At 46.1% G+C, this 19825-nt stretch overlaps 1 protein-coding gene across 2 annotated transcripts; it reads right to left on the bottom strand.

Moving 5' to 3' along the window:
- Nucleotides 1–7766: 7766 nt before the first annotated feature.
- Nucleotides 7767–10637, bottom strand: LOC125157497 (rhox homeobox family member 1-like). Of its 2 annotated transcripts, XM_047844274.1 has the most exons (4): nt 10557–10637; nt 10078–10396; nt 9409–9454; nt 7767–7821 (listed from the first exon to the last, which is right to left on the bottom strand). In XM_047844274.1, the coding sequence occupies exons 1-4, from the start codon at nt 10633–10635 to the stop codon at nt 7816–7818; spliced, it is 450 nt and encodes a 149-aa protein (XP_047700230.1). In that variant the 5' UTR covers nt 10636–10637; the 3' UTR covers nt 7767–7815. The 2 variants fall into 2 exon arrangements, with proteins under 2 accessions (XP_047700230.1, XP_047700229.1); XM_047844273.1 differs by lacking the exon at nt 7767–7821 and having other exon boundaries at nt 9282–9454.
- Nucleotides 10638–19825: the final 9188 nt, after the last annotated feature.

Genomic DNA, 19825 nt, shown 5'->3' on the forward strand with positions numbered 1-19825 from the left:
AACAGGAGCACTATTCATTTGGTGGTAAGTCTGTGGGGAGGAAAAACGTTCTATAGTCCTATGATTAGATCTCAGTCCTTTAGGGAGTCCGTCTCCCTGGGCTGTGACCTTTACAAGGGCTTCTCAGCTTCCCCACCCTTTCCTTTAACTAAGTGAGACAGGAAGGCTGGAAGGGGCCAGAGTTGGGTGTACCCACCCCTTCCACCGTCACCCAGGCTTTGGTAAAACCCAAGTCCCTTAGGCTGTGGTTAGTTTCCCTTCAGGGTAGGCCTTGGTTGAGAAAATCAGAGAGCTCTGGATATGTTTCAAAATAGTTTTCCCCTCTCCCTGCTTTAAGCAAGTAGAGTTTTCTTCAATTTTTACAGTGATAGCTCCTCGGAACCCTTCCCTGGCCAGAGTATTAACTCTTAAGGCAATCCATACTAAGCTTCTAAAATTTGTCAATTACAGGGCGCCTGGTGGCTCAGTCAGTTAAGTGTCCAACTCTTGATCTCAGCTCAGGTCTTGATATCAGGGTCATCAGTTCAAGCCCTGCGTTGGGCTCCATGCTGGGTATGCAGCCTACTTAAAAAATAATAAATAAAATAATAAAATAAAATAAAATGATATAAAACTCATCAATTATAGTTTACTGTGTTCCAACTCATATTGGCTCTAACTGTGGGTTTCTGCTTAGGCTTCTGCTTCTGGCAAACTGTGTTTATCGGTTTTCTCCCTACTTTCCAGGGCAGCAGTTTGCCCTATGACCTCAGTGCTCTAACAGATCTAAGAAGAATTGTTTTCAGTTTATTCCATTCTTTCTTGTTATGAAGATGAGAATTCTTTCCTTATTCTTTACATTTTGGACTGGAAACTGGAAGTCCTTGTCTTTCTTTTTAAAGTGTGAGAGTTTGGGGTGCCTGATGGCTCAGTTGGTTGAGCGTCTGACTCTTGATTTTGGCTCTGGTCATGATCTCACAGTTTTTGGGATCGAGCCCTACGTCGGGCTCTGCACTAACATGCGGAGCCTGCTTGAGATTCTCTCCCTCTCTCTCTGCCCCTCCAATGAGTGCTCTCTCTCAAAGTAAATAAATATTTAAAAATAAAGTGTGAGAATTCTATATTTCCATTAATATTGTGTGTTCACACACTGCTTACCATTCAGACAGGGAAAGGGACTTTGCATTTTCTCTGAAAAATCACAGCTTAATCCACTTTTTAAAAATAACTACTTTTCGGGGCACCTGGATGGCTCAGTCGGTTGAGCGTCCAACTTCCACTCAGGTCATGATCTCCCGGTCTGTGAGTTTGAGCCCCGCGTCGGGCTCTGTGCTGACAGCTCAGCGCCTGGAGCCTGCTTCCCATTCTGTGTCTCCCTCTCTCTGTGCCCCTTCCCCGCTCATTCTCTCTCTCTCTCTCTCTCTCTGTCAAAAGTAAATAAACATTAAAAAAATTTAAAAATAACCACTTTTCACTTTATTTACTTACTGTATTATATACATCATTAACGTTATATGTTGCCTTAAGTCCTAAGACAGAGAATAAATGGATGAACGAATGAATAACAAATAAGGTAGTTTAAACCATAGAAAAGAGAATCCATTTAATGGGTGCAAGAACAAGAAGAAATGAGAAATACTTAGTTCATACCTAATGCTTTAATCTGCTTTTTAATCGAGAAATATTGCATAAAGGTATATTAATGTGAATCTGTCATTCAGCAGAACGTCTAACATATGGGGTTATTTTGGTTAATGAAATGTTCTGGTGACCCAGTGGCCCAGGTGGCTCAGTCAGTTGAGTGTCCGACTCTCGATTTTGACTCAGGTCCTGATCCTAGGGTCATGGGATCAAGCCCCGCATTGGGCTCCGAGCTGAGCATAGAGCCTACTTGGGATTCTCTCTCTCTCTCTTCCTCTGCCCCTGTTTCCCACTCACATTCTCTAAGATAAAAAAAGAAAGAAAAGAAATGTGAAAACATGCACTACATTTTTCTCTCAAATTCAAAGAATTTATTAACGTGAATTGTATATTTGTTTCAGTGAATTTCATTGGAGCCACTGTCAGTTGTGTGACCTTAGGCATGTTATTTGGCCTCTCTCTGTGCTAGTTTCCTCGTCTGCATAAGAGGTTAGTGGTAATTCATGCAGGTTGCTTAGCACAGTACTTGGTACACAGTAAGCCCGCAGAAAACTGTAGCTATTATTGTCATTATTCATTGCTGTTACATGTAAACCACCACCTCGCCGTATTGGGGGAAACAAAAAATGCAGAAGACTCAATCTCGTGCAAGAATTATTCAAAAATATCACTTGTCTATTGCCCAGGGGTTAAGGTCTTCTCCTGGTTGTCAGGGGAAGGAATGGTGACAAGGAGCAGGCTGAGGCTAATGGACCTCAATTCTCTGGACTTGAATTTGAATTTGGTTGCTCTTCTTAGACAGTCACCTCATGATGGTGAGCTCTCTTTCCTCATCTTTCACACCCACATCTCAACCAGGATGGTGGTCAGCTTTCTTATTTCTGGAATAAACGGACTGAACACTCTTTTAAGCTAAAGGTTAAGTGGCGTTTTGAAACTATAGAATGCATTCATCTAATGGAAGGACAGGTTTGGCCATGGAGACCCCTGAAGTCTAAGTCTCTAAAAATAGAGCTACCCTATGACCCAGCAATAGCACTACCAGGATTTACCCAAGGGATACAGGAGTGCTGATGCATAGGGGCACATGTACCCCAATATTTATAGCAGCACTTTCAACAATAGCCAAATTATGGAAAGAGTCTAAATGTCCAGCAACTGATGAATGGATAAAAAAGATGTGGTTTATATATACGATGGAATAGTACTTGGCAATGAGAAAGAATGAAATCTGGCCATTTGCAGCAATGTGGATGGAACTGGAAGGTATTATGCTAAGTGAAATAAGTCAGTCAGAGAAGGACAGATATCATATGTTTTCACTCACATGTGGATCCTGAGAAACTTCACAGAAGACCATGGGGGAGGGGAAGGGGGAAAAATAGTTATAAACAGAGAGGGAGGGAGGCAAACCATAAGACACTGTTAAATACAGAGAACAAACTGAGGGTGGATGGGGGGGGGGGGAGAGGGGAACATGGGTGATGGGCATTGAGGAGGGCACTTGTTAGGATGAGCACTGGGTGTTGTATGGAAGCGATGAGCCATGGGAGTCTACCCCCAAAACAAGAGCACGCTGTACACGCTGTATGTTAGCTAATTTGACAATAGATTATATTTAAAAAAAACCCTGAAAAACATAAAATAAATAGCAGAAGAACCAATTTAACACCTTGAAATATTTTTGCCTGAATCTCTGTTGGAATTGAGGTTTTGATGTGGTGGGTGGGCCTACAGAATTCATTGGAATTTCTTTTGCTTAAAATGAAGAAATAAGACCCTTCTGGATGTTTCTTGGGCTGTTGTGGTTATGCGCCTGGGCCAGGGTTGAGTTAAAAGGAGGGTAGGCAAGTGAGAAAAAGAGAAAAGACAGCTCTGTTGCTTGACCTTGTGATGGGGGCTATGGAAGGAGATGTAAGGAACTCATCTGCATTTGAGCCTGAGTTCTGTTTTTTCCTTTCCCTTCTATGCCCAGCTGGCCAGAACCATCTCCTCGTGCCCCACTGGCTACCTCCCAGAGGAAGTGATGAGCTGCCAGCCTCCCTCACTCTCCCGCTCCCTAAACCTCATCAATAGCTCTGGGCCCAGCTGTTGACATGGATTTCTTCCTCCCCTAGATCTCCACAGTCTCTTTTTCCACTTCCTGTTTAAAAACATCATTTGTTTCATCCTTTGTCTCTCTTCTTCAAGGGAGAAGTGGACAGAGGCTTTTCCTTGGTCTTTATCTTGCCTCCATTTCCCCCCCCACCCCCCAAACCAAGATTCTTGGGCCTGGAATATGAGAATGTTGAGCTCTGAATCTGCAATTCTCATAGCAGCTCTAATTTTGTCTGGTACTGTGCTTAGGATGGGTTGAGGCATCTCAATTATGCACCCAGGCCTGAATGCCACCCCTTAAATCTCTTGTGTCCCTTGATTTTATATTTTTTTTTCTTAAAGTAGGCTCCATGCCCAACGTGGGGCTTGAACTCACGACCCTGAGATCAAGAGTCACGGGCTCTACTGACTGAGCCAGCCTGGCGCCCCGTGTCCTTTGATTTTAAAAGCAAGAGTGCGTGCAGGCGGCACCTTTTGTATTTTTAGAATCCAAAATATTGGCCTGTAAATGTTGGGAATTAAGACATTCACCGTGAGACCTACCCTTTGTGTGGAAGGGATGGAGGGGGACTACAGCTCAATGCATTTGAAAATTGTATTTCTAGGGGCACCTGGATGGCTCAGTTGGTTACGCGTCCGACCTCAGCCCAGGTCATGATCTCACAGTTCACGAGTTCCAGCCCTGCATCGGGCTCTGTGCTGACAGTGTAGAGGCTGCTTGGGATTCTCTCTTTCCCTCTCTGCCCTTCCCCTCCCTCCCTCAAAAATAAACAAATAAACATTTTTTAAAGTTAATTCACCACACATTCAGAGCTGGCATTTGCTCACAGGTTGCGCCACAGGTTGGCAAACTTGGTTTTGAAAGGAGACTGGGAGAAATGAGGGCGGTTATGATGGAAGCACACCCGGCCTTTTGTGGAAAGGGTACAAATCGCATCACTCTCTCAAGGCCCGAAATTGTAAGCACCAGGAGGCTGAATGTCTGTAGGGGAGGTTGGTAACTTTTCCTATTTTCCTAGAAGTAAAATGACTCGGCGAGGAGTTGGGAACTTTGAGTCTCCAGCCCTTTGGAGAAAAGAGTTCTAGGCAGGATGCAGGTGGCAAGCGCTGAGGCACTGAGCCTGAGCTGGCGTGTGCTGCCCAGAGCTGGATGATCTAGGTCTCGGGGGAGGGCACGGCCACCCAGGGGCTGAGGAACTCTGCGCGCTTTCTTGAGCTGCCTGCTCCACTGTTCTGGGCCTATGTCCCAAATCTGTGAAATGAAGGGAGTGGACTGGATGACCTTGAAAACCCCTTGCGGTGCAGAGACTACTGAGGTTTCTTCCCCTAAGCCGGGTACAGAAGAGAAAGGTACTTGGCTTGGAAGAGCCACGTGGCACAATGGGACTGGTTCTCCGTGGATGCCCGTCTTTTACCGCAGGGCCAATGAGCGTTTGTCTCACTTGCCGAATTAAAAAAACCTCATGTGAGAGTTCCACAAAGGAAAATGAGAATATGGTTCCTAAGATGATCTGGCCGAGGCAAGGACCGGCTCTCGCTGGGACACCTTACCGCCTGGGCTTAATGGGGGTGAGCAGAAGTCTCACTGAACCCCGATGAAGGTAATGGCACGCAGCATTCCTAGGATGAGGGCTATGATACCATAGCAACTGACTCCCGAGGTGTCCGCTCCAGGCGTTGAGAAGCCCAGGCCACATGTGGGCTACAGCAGGTCAAATGAGGCCAAGTTTAGCTTCCCTAGCAGGAAATGCAGTGGAGGATTCTATTTTAGCTCTCTTATTTCACCTCCGGGACGCCAGCGTTTCCCAGAGGTATCGTATCAGCACCAAACGACTGCATGGCAGGTCAGCACATCCACGCGTGTGCTCCGAGGACGCCCAATGATAAGCACGACACCCCATCACCTCAATTCTGGCAAACGTATTTCTGTTCTTTTTATTATTTACTTATTTATTTATTTAAAGCAGGCCCCATGCGGGGCTTAAACTCACGACCCTGAGATCAAGACCTGATCTGAGATCGAGTCAGACGCTTAGCCAACTGAGCCACCCAGGCACCCCAAAACATTTTTTCCTGTCCTTTTTAAAACAACTCAGAACGGGGTGCCTGGGTGGCTCAGTTGGCTAAGCATCTGACTCTTGATTTCAGCCCAGGTCATGATCTCACAGTTCGTTGAGTTCAAGCCCTACGTTGGGCTCTGTGCTGACAGATCTCTCCCTCTCTCTCTGCCCCCTGCCCTGCTTGTGCTCTAATTAAATACATAAACTTAAAAAGACTAAAACGACTCAGAACAAACTCCATTTCCCCTACTTTGTATGTAATCGCAGTGACTCTTTGTTTAAAAACTTACTTTTCACACTTACCTAGGAAAATTTACATTGTTTGATGTGAAAAAGCTTTAGAAACTTTAGAAAGATCCAGAATGTTTAATTACTGTAAAATGCTGAAACTACTGTATACTCCCCTCCCCGAGACTGTGTTTATAACTTTTCAGCCCAAACTAATATCTACAGAGAACAGAAAAGGGACTTGTTATTCTCGCAGGCAGTCTGAGCATGAAAAAAGAAATGTTGTTAGTGTGTCAGACTAGATATGAATGTTAACTGCAGGATTTGGGCTGAGTGCCGTCTGGCTTTCAGTCTCAGCATGGCAAAGCCACGTGTTTGACTAAAAATTTTGTTTTGGGGCACCTGGGTGGCTCAGTCGGTTAAGCACCCGACTCTCAGTTTGGGCTCAGGTCGTGATCTCATGGATGTGAGATTGAGCCCCGTGTCTGGCTCTGCACCGGGCTCGGAGCCTGCTTGGGATTCTCTCTCCCTCCCTCTCTCTCCCTGTCTCCCTCTCTCTCTGCCCTTCCCTTGCTTACGTGCACATGCTCTCTCTCTCTCAAAATAATAAAAATAAAAATATTGTTTTCAAAATCATCTGGTGAGGGTGGCAGTGGGCATGCACAGGTGCATTCCTGAATGTTCCTCTCTCTCAACAGGGGCCCCAGCAGGTTGGACTTTTAAACAGGTTTCCCTCAAAGATACCTAATGGGTTATTCATCCTCTGAAACCTCTTGAGAGTTAAAAGGATGATCTGATGAGGAAGGCCTGGTTTGGAGGGCCCAGGGGGACTGTGGCTTCTTACTGGGATGTAAGAGCTGCTGACACCCTGAATTACTGCCATGATATTTTTTGTCTATAGAATTAAGGAAAGTTTAGACAAACTGGGTCCAAATTCACTAAAACTCCATACCACCAGATCTACACCCCATCTGCATGACTGCACTCACATACATACCATGGAACAAAAATAACAAACTCATCCCGGATTTTGTTTTTCACAAATAATCTCTTAATACAACATGACCTGCTACCGTCTCAAATGGTTATCTTTTGACGCACGAATTAGACATCACTGCCCAAACAAATGAAAGAATATTTCAAATTAACACAGGTAAGAATCTGGCATAAATTGAAACCCTCCCCCTACCCAGCACCAAATTCCATAAAACCCATCTCTTCAAAATAGTACCACCAAAAAAAAAAAAAAAAAATCCTTAGATGTTAGAAAGTCCTCGAGAATATTCACTCATAGAGCTCAATCTGTGCCGTATCTTCAAGGTATATGTTTGTATGCAATTCTTCTCTAAGCTTTTCACCCTTCTTAGCTCAGTGAAACTGTATTAAAAATTGTTCTTGGGGGGGCGCCTGGGTGGCGCAGTCGGTTAAGCGTCCTACTTCAGCCAGGTCACGATCTCGCGGTCCGGGAGTTCGAGCCCCGCGTCAGGCTCTGGGCTCATGGCTCAGAGCCTGGAGCCTGTTTCCGATTCTGTGTCTCCCTCTCTCTCTGCCCCTCCCCCGTTCATGCTCTGTCTCTCTCTGTCGCAAAAATAAATAAACGTTGAAAAAAAATTTTTTTTTAAATAAAAAAAATTAAAAAAAAATTGTTCTTGGGGCGCCTGGGTGGTTCAATCGGTTAAGCGTCCGACGTCAGTTCAGTTCAGATCTCATGGTTTGTGAGTTTGAGCCCCGCGTCGGGTTCTCTGCTGTCAGTGAAGAGCCTGCTTTGGATCCTCTGTCTCTCTCTCTCTGTACCTCCCTCGCCTGTGTTCTATTGCTGTCAAAAATAAATAAATATTTTAAAAAATTGTTCTTAGGGTTGGGGTGCCTGGGTGGCTCAGTCAGTCTGACATCGGGTCAGGTCATGATTTCATGGCTCGTGAGTTCGAGTCCCACATGGGGCTCTGTGTTGACAGCTCAGAGCCTGAAGCCTCCTTCCGATTCTGTGTCTCCCTCTCTCTCTGCCCTCCTTCTCTCGCATTCTGTCTCTCTCCCTCTCTCAAAAATAAATAACGTTAAAAAAGAAAGAAAAAAATTGTTCTTAGGGTACCCTGGTGGCTTTTGATATCTCTCTCTCTCCCCCTCTGCTCCTCTCCCCGACGTGCACTCTTCCTCTCTCAAATTTAAAAAAAAAAAATGGTTATTTCCCAGGTTTTGGCACCAAAAAAAATTATTTGCTTCAAATTTTTCAAAATGTTTATTTATTTTTGAGAGAGACAGAGACAGAGCATGAGCAGGGGAGGCGCAGAGAGTGAGGGAGACACAGAATCCAAAGCAGGCTCCAAGCTCTGAGTGGTCAGCATAGGGCCCAACAAGGGGCTCGGACCCATGAGCCATGAGATCATGACCTGAGCCGAAGTCGGACGCTTGACTGAGCCATCCAGGTGCCCCTCTTTGCTTCAATTTCTAAACAAATCTCCAGTTTCCTCCAACCCTCCACTATAATGTTTTCAGGCTGACACATGAGAGTTTCAGAACATTAAAAGTAGGGCCGCCACTTTCTACAATGCTTTACTACAGACTAAAACAGCAGGAGAACCAGGCACTTGGACTTTAAAGCCGTCTCCCTGCATTCGTCTTGGTGTAACTAAACAGACATTAGTTACTCATATCGTGTGTTCTCTGTATGTGAATAATTCCCTTACCCCAAGGCCTGAATGTACTTTTGTGTGTGTGTGGATTTAGCTAAGAACTTATGCCTGGTTTTAAATATTTAAAGTAACAATACAGTCGAACCCTCTCATAACCTAGGTCCTTTGTGTGTTAATGTGCATAGTTCCCAGATTTAACTGAGCCCAACATGACTCCACACAGAAATGCTCCCTAAAAGACGTGTTAGAAGGAGTTGAGCTTGGGGCACCTGGTTGGCTCAGTTGGTTAAGTGTCCAATTTCAGCTCAGGTCATGATGTCGGGCTCTGTGCTGATGGTGTGGAGCCTGCTTGGGATTCTCTCTTCCCACCCCACCCCCACCTCTCAAAATAAATAAACTTTTACAAAAAAGGAGTTGAACTTTATCTACCCTTGATAAATAAAACGTTAAAAAAATTTAAAAAAAACAAAAAAGGAGTTGAACTTTGTCTACCCTTGATTTTGTACAGGGAATTCGAAGAAGCAGTTTGGTTCTCTTTTACTGTTTTCCTTTAAGAAATCAAGATCCTTCTGGTAATGGGCAATTTTCACAAACCGGGGTGTACTTATCCCAACTTCCATTCACCAAAGACCTAAAGTTCAAAACTTATTTCCCAAACATGGAAAAGGTAACCGAAGCAACAACTTGAGAATGTCTAGAACAAAAGTGTCCAAGACCCAAAGCAGATTTTAAAACGGCTGCCCAGCCACATTGCTTTTTTCAAGTTTACTGACCTGTGCCTCGGTTTGAGTCACATCCACACATATGGTAATCTCCTTTCTGAGGGAAGAAAATCGCCAATATTTAGTATCTGGAGTTGTGGATGAAATGAGATATACAATGTACAGTTCATGCTTGTTTTTAGATTTCTATTTTCCCCAATTCCCCAGCACACATTTCTGTAATACCCAAGTCTGGGCTTGCTTCAGGGACAACTTTCCTTTGTGAGCAAAATTTCAGGGTACGTTGAAAAACTCAGAGTTCAAGATCAATATAACTTGAATCAAACGGATGCACAAAAAATTCCGGGACGACCAAATTATCAGCATTTTAAATAAAGACCAGATCCAACCCTGCACTTGCATGAGGGTGCCTGACTCGTCACCCTGATCTCAATCCTGAGCCAAGAGAATGAGATTTAGGAAAACAGGAGCGCGGCCCAAGTTTCTTGACGATTCATTTACATACTGCAGGAAAATATTTACCTCGATGCCCAGCCCTGTAGGCATCACTCCCACCTTGGACGGAGCGCAAGGGCTGGCAGATTTCGGTGGCTTCCAGCCCATAGGTAGCTTTGGCTCTGGAAGGGAGGGAGAGAGACCCGGGAGAGAGCCAAAGGCGTCCCATGCCGCCGAGCCCCTAGCGTCCTAGAGAACTGGGCGCCTCCAGAGCGAGCCACTCACCGCGCGAACACGTCGGGGTACTGGGTGCGTTGGAAAACTCTCTCCAGCTCCTTCAGTTCCAACCGCATGAACAGGTGGCGGAGGCGTGGCTGCCTGTCCTGGGGCTGCGGATCCTCGGTGGCCGCGTGGGCCTCCTGCTGCTGCTGCGGGGGCTCCTCTCCGCCGTCGCCGCCCTTCTGGATCTCGTCTACGGGGCCGGGAGCTCCCGCGCCGCCGTGGCTTTCTTCCCCTGCTGCTGCTGCTGCTCCCCGCTCAGGTTCGGACAGTAGATCCTTCCCGATGTCTCCTCCAGTTACTGAGATCACGGTAGGCTTCGCGTCTGGAAAAGAAAAGAGAGAATCACTGCGTTGGAGCCCAGGGTGCGTGGGGCAGCGACCCGAGAGCAGCGACGCTGGCCGCGCGTCCCGTCCCCTCGCCTCTCCCAGGGAAAGGGCGTTTCCCACGGTTCGCCAGACGGATGTCCCGGTTCAGGCCCCGACCCTGCCGTTCTTGGAACTCATCGTCTCCCAGGCTTCGGGAAGCGGTGTCTTCTAGGGAGCTCCCGGGCGGAGGTTCCATGTCCCGAGCGCTGTCGACGCAGCCGTGCGCCTTTATAGACTCCGCGCTGCGGCCCGCGGCAACCCCCCGGGTCGGGTCGTCTTTCTGGCACGGGGTCCGGGTTACCGCGCGCCTACCCCTGGATCAACGGTCGCTCGCTTAGAACGCCCACTACCCTGGCACCTGCGTGCGTGGTGGGCGGGACCTGCCGGGGAGCACACGAGGCTGGGGCGTGGCCACGAGGTAGGCGGAGCGCTTGCTGGAAGCGTGCTGCGGGAGGGGGCGTGCCCGAGGGCTCTAACTAGCCGCTTACCCGGAGCATTACCCTGGGGCCTTGCTGGGCGGTGCCAGCCAGCCGGGGGCGGGGCGGGGGCGGGGCACGAAACCTCCCACCAGCCCCCAGAGCCCTGAGAGAAGTGTGGCGAGAACGTCTCACCGCCGGGCTGTCGCTGCACCGAAGTCGGTGCGGGGCTGTCGCCCTAAGCTCCTCCAGCGCGAGGGACTCAGAGGGAGGGCTGGAGAAAGCGCGCGGCCCCTGGCAGCCCCAGCACGGAAGCGACGGTGGTCCCCCTCGCCGCGTGGGCTCTGAGCGCGCCTCTCCCCGCCGAGAAGTCGGTAGTTAATGGACGGGACTCTCTGGTTCGGCTGCCTTCGCACCCAGAGCCCACGAGCCGGGCTGGCGATTCAGACGAAACGATTAGCTGGGGGGTGGGGGGTGTGGGGGGGGGCTGCTTGCTCTGGGGGTTTGCAATAACACGCTGAAAGCGGAGCCCACCAAGCTTCCCTGGGCGATCAGGAGCGGGAGCTTGAGACTAGGTTTGCAGAGCACCGTGGGTGCTCAGATCCACGCTGTAAAAAACCCAACCCGTCTCTTGCGAAAGCAACGAATATTCTAGATTGGTAGTAAGGAATTCAGGTTGGTAGTACAAGTGTAGAACCCTGCCCCCAGTTTTGTGCATCCAAGAATGCTTGCACTGCCCGCGGCCCTTCCTTTGGCCCTGGACTGTGGGGCTTGCCAACCTCTGCCTGTCAAGCTCCGCTGTCCCCTCTCTAGCTGTAGGTCCTCTGCAAAAGCGCACGTGTTTCTGCGCTGGGCGGGTGCTGGGGACTTGGGTTAGTTTCCAGGTTTTTACTCTCCTCCTTCTCCTCCTGTTCCTCTTGGTCCTCTTCGTCTTTCTCCATCTCCCTTTGTCTAGAACCACCTTCCTGAGTTCTTGCTCTGCTCTGATAAACGTCTAATAAAAAAGAAGGCAGATTGAGGGCTCTGTTTCTCCCTTCCAAAAATATTTTGCATAGTGTCGAATACCGCTTAATGACAGTCTGCGCGCCCCTGCCACTTCCTCTGGCTATAGTCAAAAAATATGTATGTATATGTACCCAGTGCCCAATAACTCGCTGGACCTGGTGCGAATGAAAGCTAACTTACACCCTGATGCCGAATCAGCAATCACGTAATGATCCGGTATCAGAAAGACGTCAGCATCTTCGTCCCTCAAGGAACATATGAACTATTCAGTGCTGTCCTCTTGGATAAGATCCAGGGTCATCGATTTTTCATAAACACCTTCTCATAAACACCATTCATACAATCCAGTTTTTAAGAAGTCCAAATATTTTGATGGTTTTCAATTTTACCCATGTCTCAAGGATGGGTGAAGAATTCATAGAATTTCGAGGATGGTGAAAGTCAAGTTTTTCTTTATTTTTTGATGTTTATTTTTGAGAGAGAGACAGACAGAACGTGAGTGGGGGAGGGGCAGAGAAAGAGGGAGACCCAGAATCCAAAGCAGGTTCCAGGCTCCAGGCTCTGAGCTGTCAGCACAGCGATGTGGGGCTCAAACCCATGAATCAGAAGATCATGACCTGAGCTGAAGTCAGATGCTTAACTGACTGAGCCACCCAGGCGCCCCAAAAGTCATGATTTTAATTATGTCCTTAAGATTTCTCTTTACTTTTCATCACCAGTAACCTGAGCTCTGGTCCCTGGAATTAAGCACCATCAAGCTCTCGTATGAGTAAATTTAATTTAGATCCCGCCTCAAAAAAAAAAAAAATGTTTTGCAGGTGGGAATGTGTTAGTACCCTGAGTACTGAGAATAGCCTCTAATAATGGGTCCCATGCTCAACAATGTACATGATTTATCCTGCTTTTACTTTCACAACCACCACTGTCATCAGACCCATTTAATAAAAGAAATGAAACCATTTTCATAGGCTCCTAAAATTATGGGGGCCCCTGTCCACCTCACATGATTCCAATTCATAACAATTATCACCTACTGTGCGCGCCAAGTAAACATACTCTCTCAATGCCTCTTGTTCCTGAAGGGTGAGTAGAAAAACAGTTGCAGGATGGTGGTGGAATTCACTTTGAAAAAGCTGTCAAACCATTTCATTTCCACAGCCTCTCCCTAACTACTCAAGCCTCCTCAGGCCGCTCGTGCTGGCTTCCGCAGGCCTCCCCCTCTCTCGGCTAGATACTCTACGATCGGTTTGGGCTTGGGATCAGTTATAACATGAGAGACCTACAGTGGTTAGGATCATGGTGTGCGTTAGCCTGGCTAGAACCCCCATTACAGTTTGCGTGGTGTGGTCTCTCATATTTGAGATTTCCACAATTTATTCCAGCGCTTTCTTTTTTAATGTTTATTTATTTTGGGGAGAGAGAGAGAGAGAGAGACAGAGCATGAGCGAGGGAGGGCCAGTTAGAGAGGGAGACACAATCTGAATCAGGCTCTGGGCTCTGAGCTGTCAGCGCAGAGCCCGACGCGGGGCTCGAACTCACAAACCACGAGATCATGACCTGAGCCGAAGTCGGACGCTCAACCGGCTGAGCCACCCAGGTGCCCCTATTCCAGCACTTTCTAAACTCCAGCCATTTATGTGCTCCTTGGGTGAGTGTCGCCTCTCTAAGCATCAGGCAGGTTAGTATTTACTAAAAACTTTTAGTTAATTCGCTTCTTGAAAGCCTTACATGCCTAATTGAGCCTCGTCTACATAAAAACAGGCATAGAAGAGAATCGTGGGTTTGCTGTACCAAATTCATGAGGGCAGAGAGCCTTGGAGTCAGACTGCTGGCATCTGTATTCCGGCTTTCCTCTTCTTTTGCTAGCTGGCTAAGCTGGTGAGTTGCTTTTTCTCCCTGTGCCTCCGTTTCCTCATCGGTAAAATTGAGTAATAATAGTACCTACCTCATGGGGTTGTTGTGAGTATTAACTGAGATAATAAGAGTAGCTCACACATAAGCTGGTTCTTACTGTGTTCCAGACGATGGTCTAAGTGATTTATTTATATTAACAGATTTAATTCTCTTAACAACGCTGTGGACTTAGAGCTGCTATTATCTTCATTTTATAGGTGATGTCATTGGGTCACAGAGATATTAAATAACCTGCTTAAAGTCACTCACTTGGGAAATGTACCAGTGAACTGTTTAAATGATTTGAACCTATCCTCCGAGAACCATCCCTCGCACAGAGGACGTGCTCAGTAACTTTTGCTATTATGCTATATGCTATTATTATACTTTTGTAGTTAGTTAAGGAGAGATAACCAGACGTAAGAGCATCTTTCAGCTCAACACTTTCTTTATTAACTAATAAATTAGTACCATAGAAATCTGGTGGTAACTCAGTCATCAGTAACCCAGGGACAAGTGGTGATATCTAGAATACCAAGTTGAAATCAAGATGCTGAAGAAAAGTAGTTGAATATTCAAGAAGTTGAGGGGGCTCCTGGGTGGCTCAGTCAGTTAGGCATCATGATCTCTTCAGCGCAGGTCATGATCTCACAATCGGTGGGTTCTAGCCCCGCGTCCGGGCTCTGTGCTGACAGCTCAGAGCCTGGAGCCCATTTCAGATTCTGTGTCTCCTTCTCTCTCTGCCCCTCCCCTGTTCATACTCTGTCTCTCTCTGTCTCAAAAATAAATAAACGTTAAAAAATTTTTAAATAAATAAAAATCTTTAAAAAAATAATAAAATCTTTTTAAAAAATCATTCTTTGGGGCACCTGCCTGGCTCAGTTGGTTGAGCATGCGGCTCTTGATCTCAGGGTTGTGAGTTCGAGCCTCACACAGGACGCCGAGTTTACTTAATAAAAAAAAGCATCATTCTTCACTGCTCCAACTTATTTCTGCTCTTTTTTTAAAGAAGTTTATTTATTTTGAAAGAGAAAGAGAGAGAGCCAGGGAGAGGCAGAGAGAATTGCAAGCAGGCTCTGTGCTACCAGCACAGAGCCCTACGTGGGGCTTGAACCCACGATCTAGGAGATCACCATCTGAGCCGAATGCCTAACTGACTGAGCCACCCAGGCGCCTTTCCTTCTAATAAGGAGTTAGTAGCATATATCTCTAGTGACACCTGTTTCGTTGGTTCACTGGAAGAAACACGAGGTAATCAGAACAAGTATTTGAAACCTGCAAGCTAAAAACCAGTCTTACAATACCGGGTTTTTATTTCTTGTTGGAATTTTGCCTTAAAACTGTAGATGAGTGATGACACCTAAAAAACAAACAAACAAACAAACAAACAAACAAACAAACAAACACGAGATAATCTAGAGAGAACTTAGAACTTAGTATATTGACTAGCATAAGCCAGGAAGCCAAAACTCATACTTCTGAACTCTGAAATCATATTTCTCAATGGCATAGGGGGTGGATATTCTAGAATTTAGGATCCCTAAAGAATGAGTAAACTCGAGATGACCGTAGTAAGTAATTAGTTGAATCCAGAAAGCTTAAAACTGTATTTTTCTCAACTGTGCCTTCTTATTTCTTGTTGAAACAAACAGGTAATACTAGAGTTAACTAAGTGTCCTTGGGGCACTAGATACCTAGAAATAAGTAGAGATACGCAGAAAAACTTGCAGACATCCGGAACCTGGAAAATATTTTTTTTTCCAAACCTAAATTCAAATTACTTGTGGAAAAATTAGGGAACAGGATGGTCATTTAGTGGTACGTAGGTAATGAGTTCATTGAAAGTGACTCGCAATGGCCAGAGTACATCCTTGAGACAAGGCCGTTGAGAACAACATGATTCTCGGATGTAGCTCTTATTTCTTGTGATCATAATGAGTTAGTATTGGGGTGCCCGGCTGGCTCAGCCAGTAGAACATGCGACTCTTGATCTCAGGGTTGTGACTTCGAGCCCCTTGTTGGGGGTAGAGTTTACTTGAAAAAAATAACGAGAGGGGGCCCCTGGGGTGCTCAGTCCGTTAAGCATCCCACTCTTGATTTCGGCTCCGGTCACGATCTCACGGTTCGTGGGGTCAAGCCCCGTGTCGGGCAATGCGCTGATAGCGCGGAGCCTGCTTAGGATTCTCTCTCTTCTTCTCTCTACCCCTTCCCTGCTCTTGCTCTCTCTCTTTCTCTCAAAATAAATAAATAAACATGAAAAAGTTAAACATGAAAAAATAGAGTTAATCCTACAAAAGCAGAATAAATATTTGAAGCCAGAAGTCTAAAAGCACATTTTTCTTACACATTAGTCTTAACAGAAGGAATGAGCTATAATTTCGCACCCAGCAGGTTGGCTGTTAACAGCAGTGTGGAGGAATTGGAACCCTGTGCATCACTGGTGGGGATGTAAATGGTGTCGTCACTGTGGAAAATGGTAGAGTGGCTCCTCAGAAATGTTGTCAGAATTACCACGTGATCCAGCAATTCCACTTCCGGGGACACACCCCAAAGAACTGAGAGCAAGGACACGAACAGATATTTGCATACACAAGTTCAGAACAGCATTATTCCCAAGAGCCAAAAGATGGAAACCACCCAAGTATCCATTGATGGGTGAATGGGTAAAGACAGTGTGGTATACACATGCAATAAAATTTGATTCAGCCTTAAAAAGGAGTGAAATTCTGACACATGTAGCATATGGGGATGAACCTTGAAGGCATTAAGCTTCAGAAAGAACAAATATTGTATGATTCCGTTTATCGGTGATACCTGGAGTAGTTAAATTTCTAGAAATAGAAAGTAGAATGGTAGGGGCGCCTGGGTGGCTCAGTCAGCTGAGTGTCATCAGACTCTTGATTTCGGCTCAGCTCGTGATCCTGGGGTTGTGGGATCGAGTCCCGCATAGGGCTCCATGCTGAACGTGGAGCCTGCTTAGGATTCTCTCTCTCCCTCTGCCCCTCTTCCCTGCTTGAGCACTCTTTAAAGTAAATTTTTTAAAAAGAACTAGGGACGTCTGGGTGGCTCAGTCAGTTAAGCATCCGACTCTTGGTTTCAGCTCAGGTCATGATCTCACGGTTTGTGAGTTCAAGCCCCACATCGGGCTCTGTGCTGACAGTGCAGGGACTTCTTGAGATTCTCTCCTCTCTCTTTCTCTCTGCCCCTCCTGTTCTCTGTCTCTCTCTCAAAATAAATAAATAAACTTAAAAAAAAGAACTCATAAGTCTGAGATGAATAGCGGTTCACAGGTATCTAGTTTATAGGAGATACCTAGAAATAGCTAGTAATACTTGATATCAGGAAGCTAAAAAAGATATTCCTCTCAAATCTGAATTCTTATTTTCTTTTGGAACAATGAGTTAGTACCATAGATATGCAGGGGGACCCAGATGATTAGTTAACATAGATAATTAATGATAACGAGAATAACTGGTCCAAACCAGGAAGCTGAAAACCACAATCATTTCATGTCTAAATTCTTATTCCTTGTCCTAAAAACGAGTTCACTGGGGGCGCCTGGCTGGCTGAGTCAGAAGAGCAAGGGACTCTTGATTTCACAGTGGTGAGTTCGAGCCCCACGTTAGGTGTAGAGATTACTAAAAAAAATAATTAAACTTAAAAAAATAAAAACGAGTTCATTGTAGAGCATCCAGTGGGATCTAGGTAAACCAGAAAAATATGAGTTGTAAATGTTCAAGAGATTTCTAGGCCGACTAAGGAAAACTGTATGACCACAAGGTGGCAGTAAGATACACAAGACTTATTCGGGTGAGGCTTTGCCAGTTTTGTCAGTGGGCAAGGCTTGTGTCCCCAGGATAAGGCTTGTGGGTGCCACCATTTGGAAGGGGGGGTAGGTAAGTTAACTCCTGGGGGAGAAGGGGATCAACGAGAGAGGCTTACAAGTTTAGGTGATGTCATTTAGCAGCACGTTGGAGAGTATCTGTGTCAAAAAGAACCAAAGGGCAGGGTGCCTGGGTGGCTCAGTTCAAAGAGCAGGAGACCCTTGATCTTGGGGTCATGAGTTCGAACTCCACATTGGGGGTAGAGATTACTAAGAAAATAAAAAACTTTGGGGCGCCTGGGTGGCTCAGTTGGCGGGTCAGGATCCTGTGGTCTTGAGCTTGAACCCCAGCATCGCCATGGAGCCCGCTTAAGATGCTCTCTCTCCCTTTGCCCCTTGTGCGTGCTCACTTTAAAAAAAAAAAAAAGGCACCAAAGAAGGGGCTTGCAGTCTTTACGGCCCAGGGCCTATTTTATCTATGGCTAGCAAATGTTGGGAACAATTTCATGGAGTATGTAAAGCAGCTGGGCTATAAATGGCTAAAAATCAGGCTACGGGGAGTGCCTGGCTGGCTCAGTCAGTAGAACATGTGACTCTTGGTCTCAGGGTCATGAGTTTGAGCCCCGTGTTGGGTGTAGAGTTAGCTTTTTTTTTTTTTTAATTTTTTTTTAACGTTTATTCATTTTTTGAGACAGAGAGAGACAGAGCATGAACGGGGGAGGGTCAGAGAGAGGGAGACACAGAATCTGAAACAGGCTCCAGGCTCTGAGCTGTCAGCACGGAGCCCCACGCGGGGCTCGAACTCACGGACCGCGAGATCACGACCTGAGCCGAAGTCGGCCGCTTAACCGACTGAGCCACCCAGGCGCCCCTAGAGTTTGCTTTTTAAAAAAATGTGATTATGATTATTTCGGATAGGTTCTAAAGCGTTTGCATGTGTGAAAATTTGAGTTTGGCTCCAGCAGGCTTTTGAGGTAATGGGTCTCAGCCTGGAGTGAAGAAACAAAGCAACCTGGAGGCCAATAGACTGAGGCCAGTTTTGGCTCCTTTATAGAAACTGAAGTCACCAAGTGGTAAAAACCATCTTCTGCACCCAAATTCATATTTCATGTTGGAATAAATTATTAATACAGGAGATAAGTGGTATACTTTAAGCAACTACTTTACTAGAGTTAACTAGAGGCGACTAAGAAAATTGATGAAACCAGGAAATTGTAAAATCACTCTTTTCAACACTAGCTTCTTATCTCATTTGAATAATGAATTCGTACAAGAAATAGTTAATGGTAACAAGTTAAGCAGAAATATAAGGTGATCACATGGGATCAGGAAATGGGAAACAACTTATCCTCCCATCTAAATTCGTCCGTGTTGGGGCGCCTGGGTGGCGCAGTCGGTTAAGCGTCCGACTTCAGCCAGGTCACGATCTCGCGGACCGTGAGTTCGAGCCCCGCGTCGGGCTCTGGGCTGATGGCTCGGAGCCTGGAGCCTGTTTCAGATTCTGTGTCTCCCTCTCTCTGCCCCTCCCCCGTTCATGCTCTGTCTCTCTCTGTCCCAAAAATAAATAAACGTTGAAAAAAAAAATTTAAATTCGTCTGTGTTGTTGGATTAGTGTATTAGTGCAATAGGAAATTAATCATACCTACACATCTATTTTCTCAGAGGTATCTAGATGTAACAAGATGCACTGGCATATTGATGCTGTTGAAAAAACCATTCTTCCTTCTCACATATAAATTCTCATATCTTTGGGCGCCTGGGTGGCTCGGTCGGTTAAGTGTCTGACTCTTGGTTTTGGCTCGGGTCATGACCTCACGGTTTGTGAGTTTGAGCCCCGCATCGGGCTCCACCCTGTCAATGGGGAGCCTGTCTGGGATTCTCTTGCCCTCTATGCCCCTCCCCCACTCACCTTCTCTGTCTTTCTCTCAACATAACTAAATAAACTTTTTAAAAATTTTAAACTAAAAAAATAAAAATAAATAATTTTTTAAAAATCTTTTTAGAATGTGGAAGTGGTACTATAATGTTTATTTATTTTTGAGAGAGAGACAGAGCCTGAGCAGGGGAGGGACAGAGAGAGGGGGAGACACAGGATCCAAAGAGGCTCCAGGTTCTGAGCTGTCAGCACAGAGCCCAATGCGGGGCTCGAGCTCACGGGCTGTGAGATCGTGAACCTGAGCCGAAGTCGGACGCTCAACCGACTGAGCCACGCAGGGGCCCCTGGAAGTGGTACTGTAAATAACTAGATT

Source organism: Prionailurus viverrinus, chromosome X (assembly GCF_022837055.1).
Source record: "Prionailurus viverrinus isolate Anna chromosome X, UM_Priviv_1.0, whole genome shotgun sequence".
Classification (NCBI taxonomy): Eukaryota; Metazoa; Chordata; class Mammalia; order Carnivora; family Felidae; genus Prionailurus; species Prionailurus viverrinus.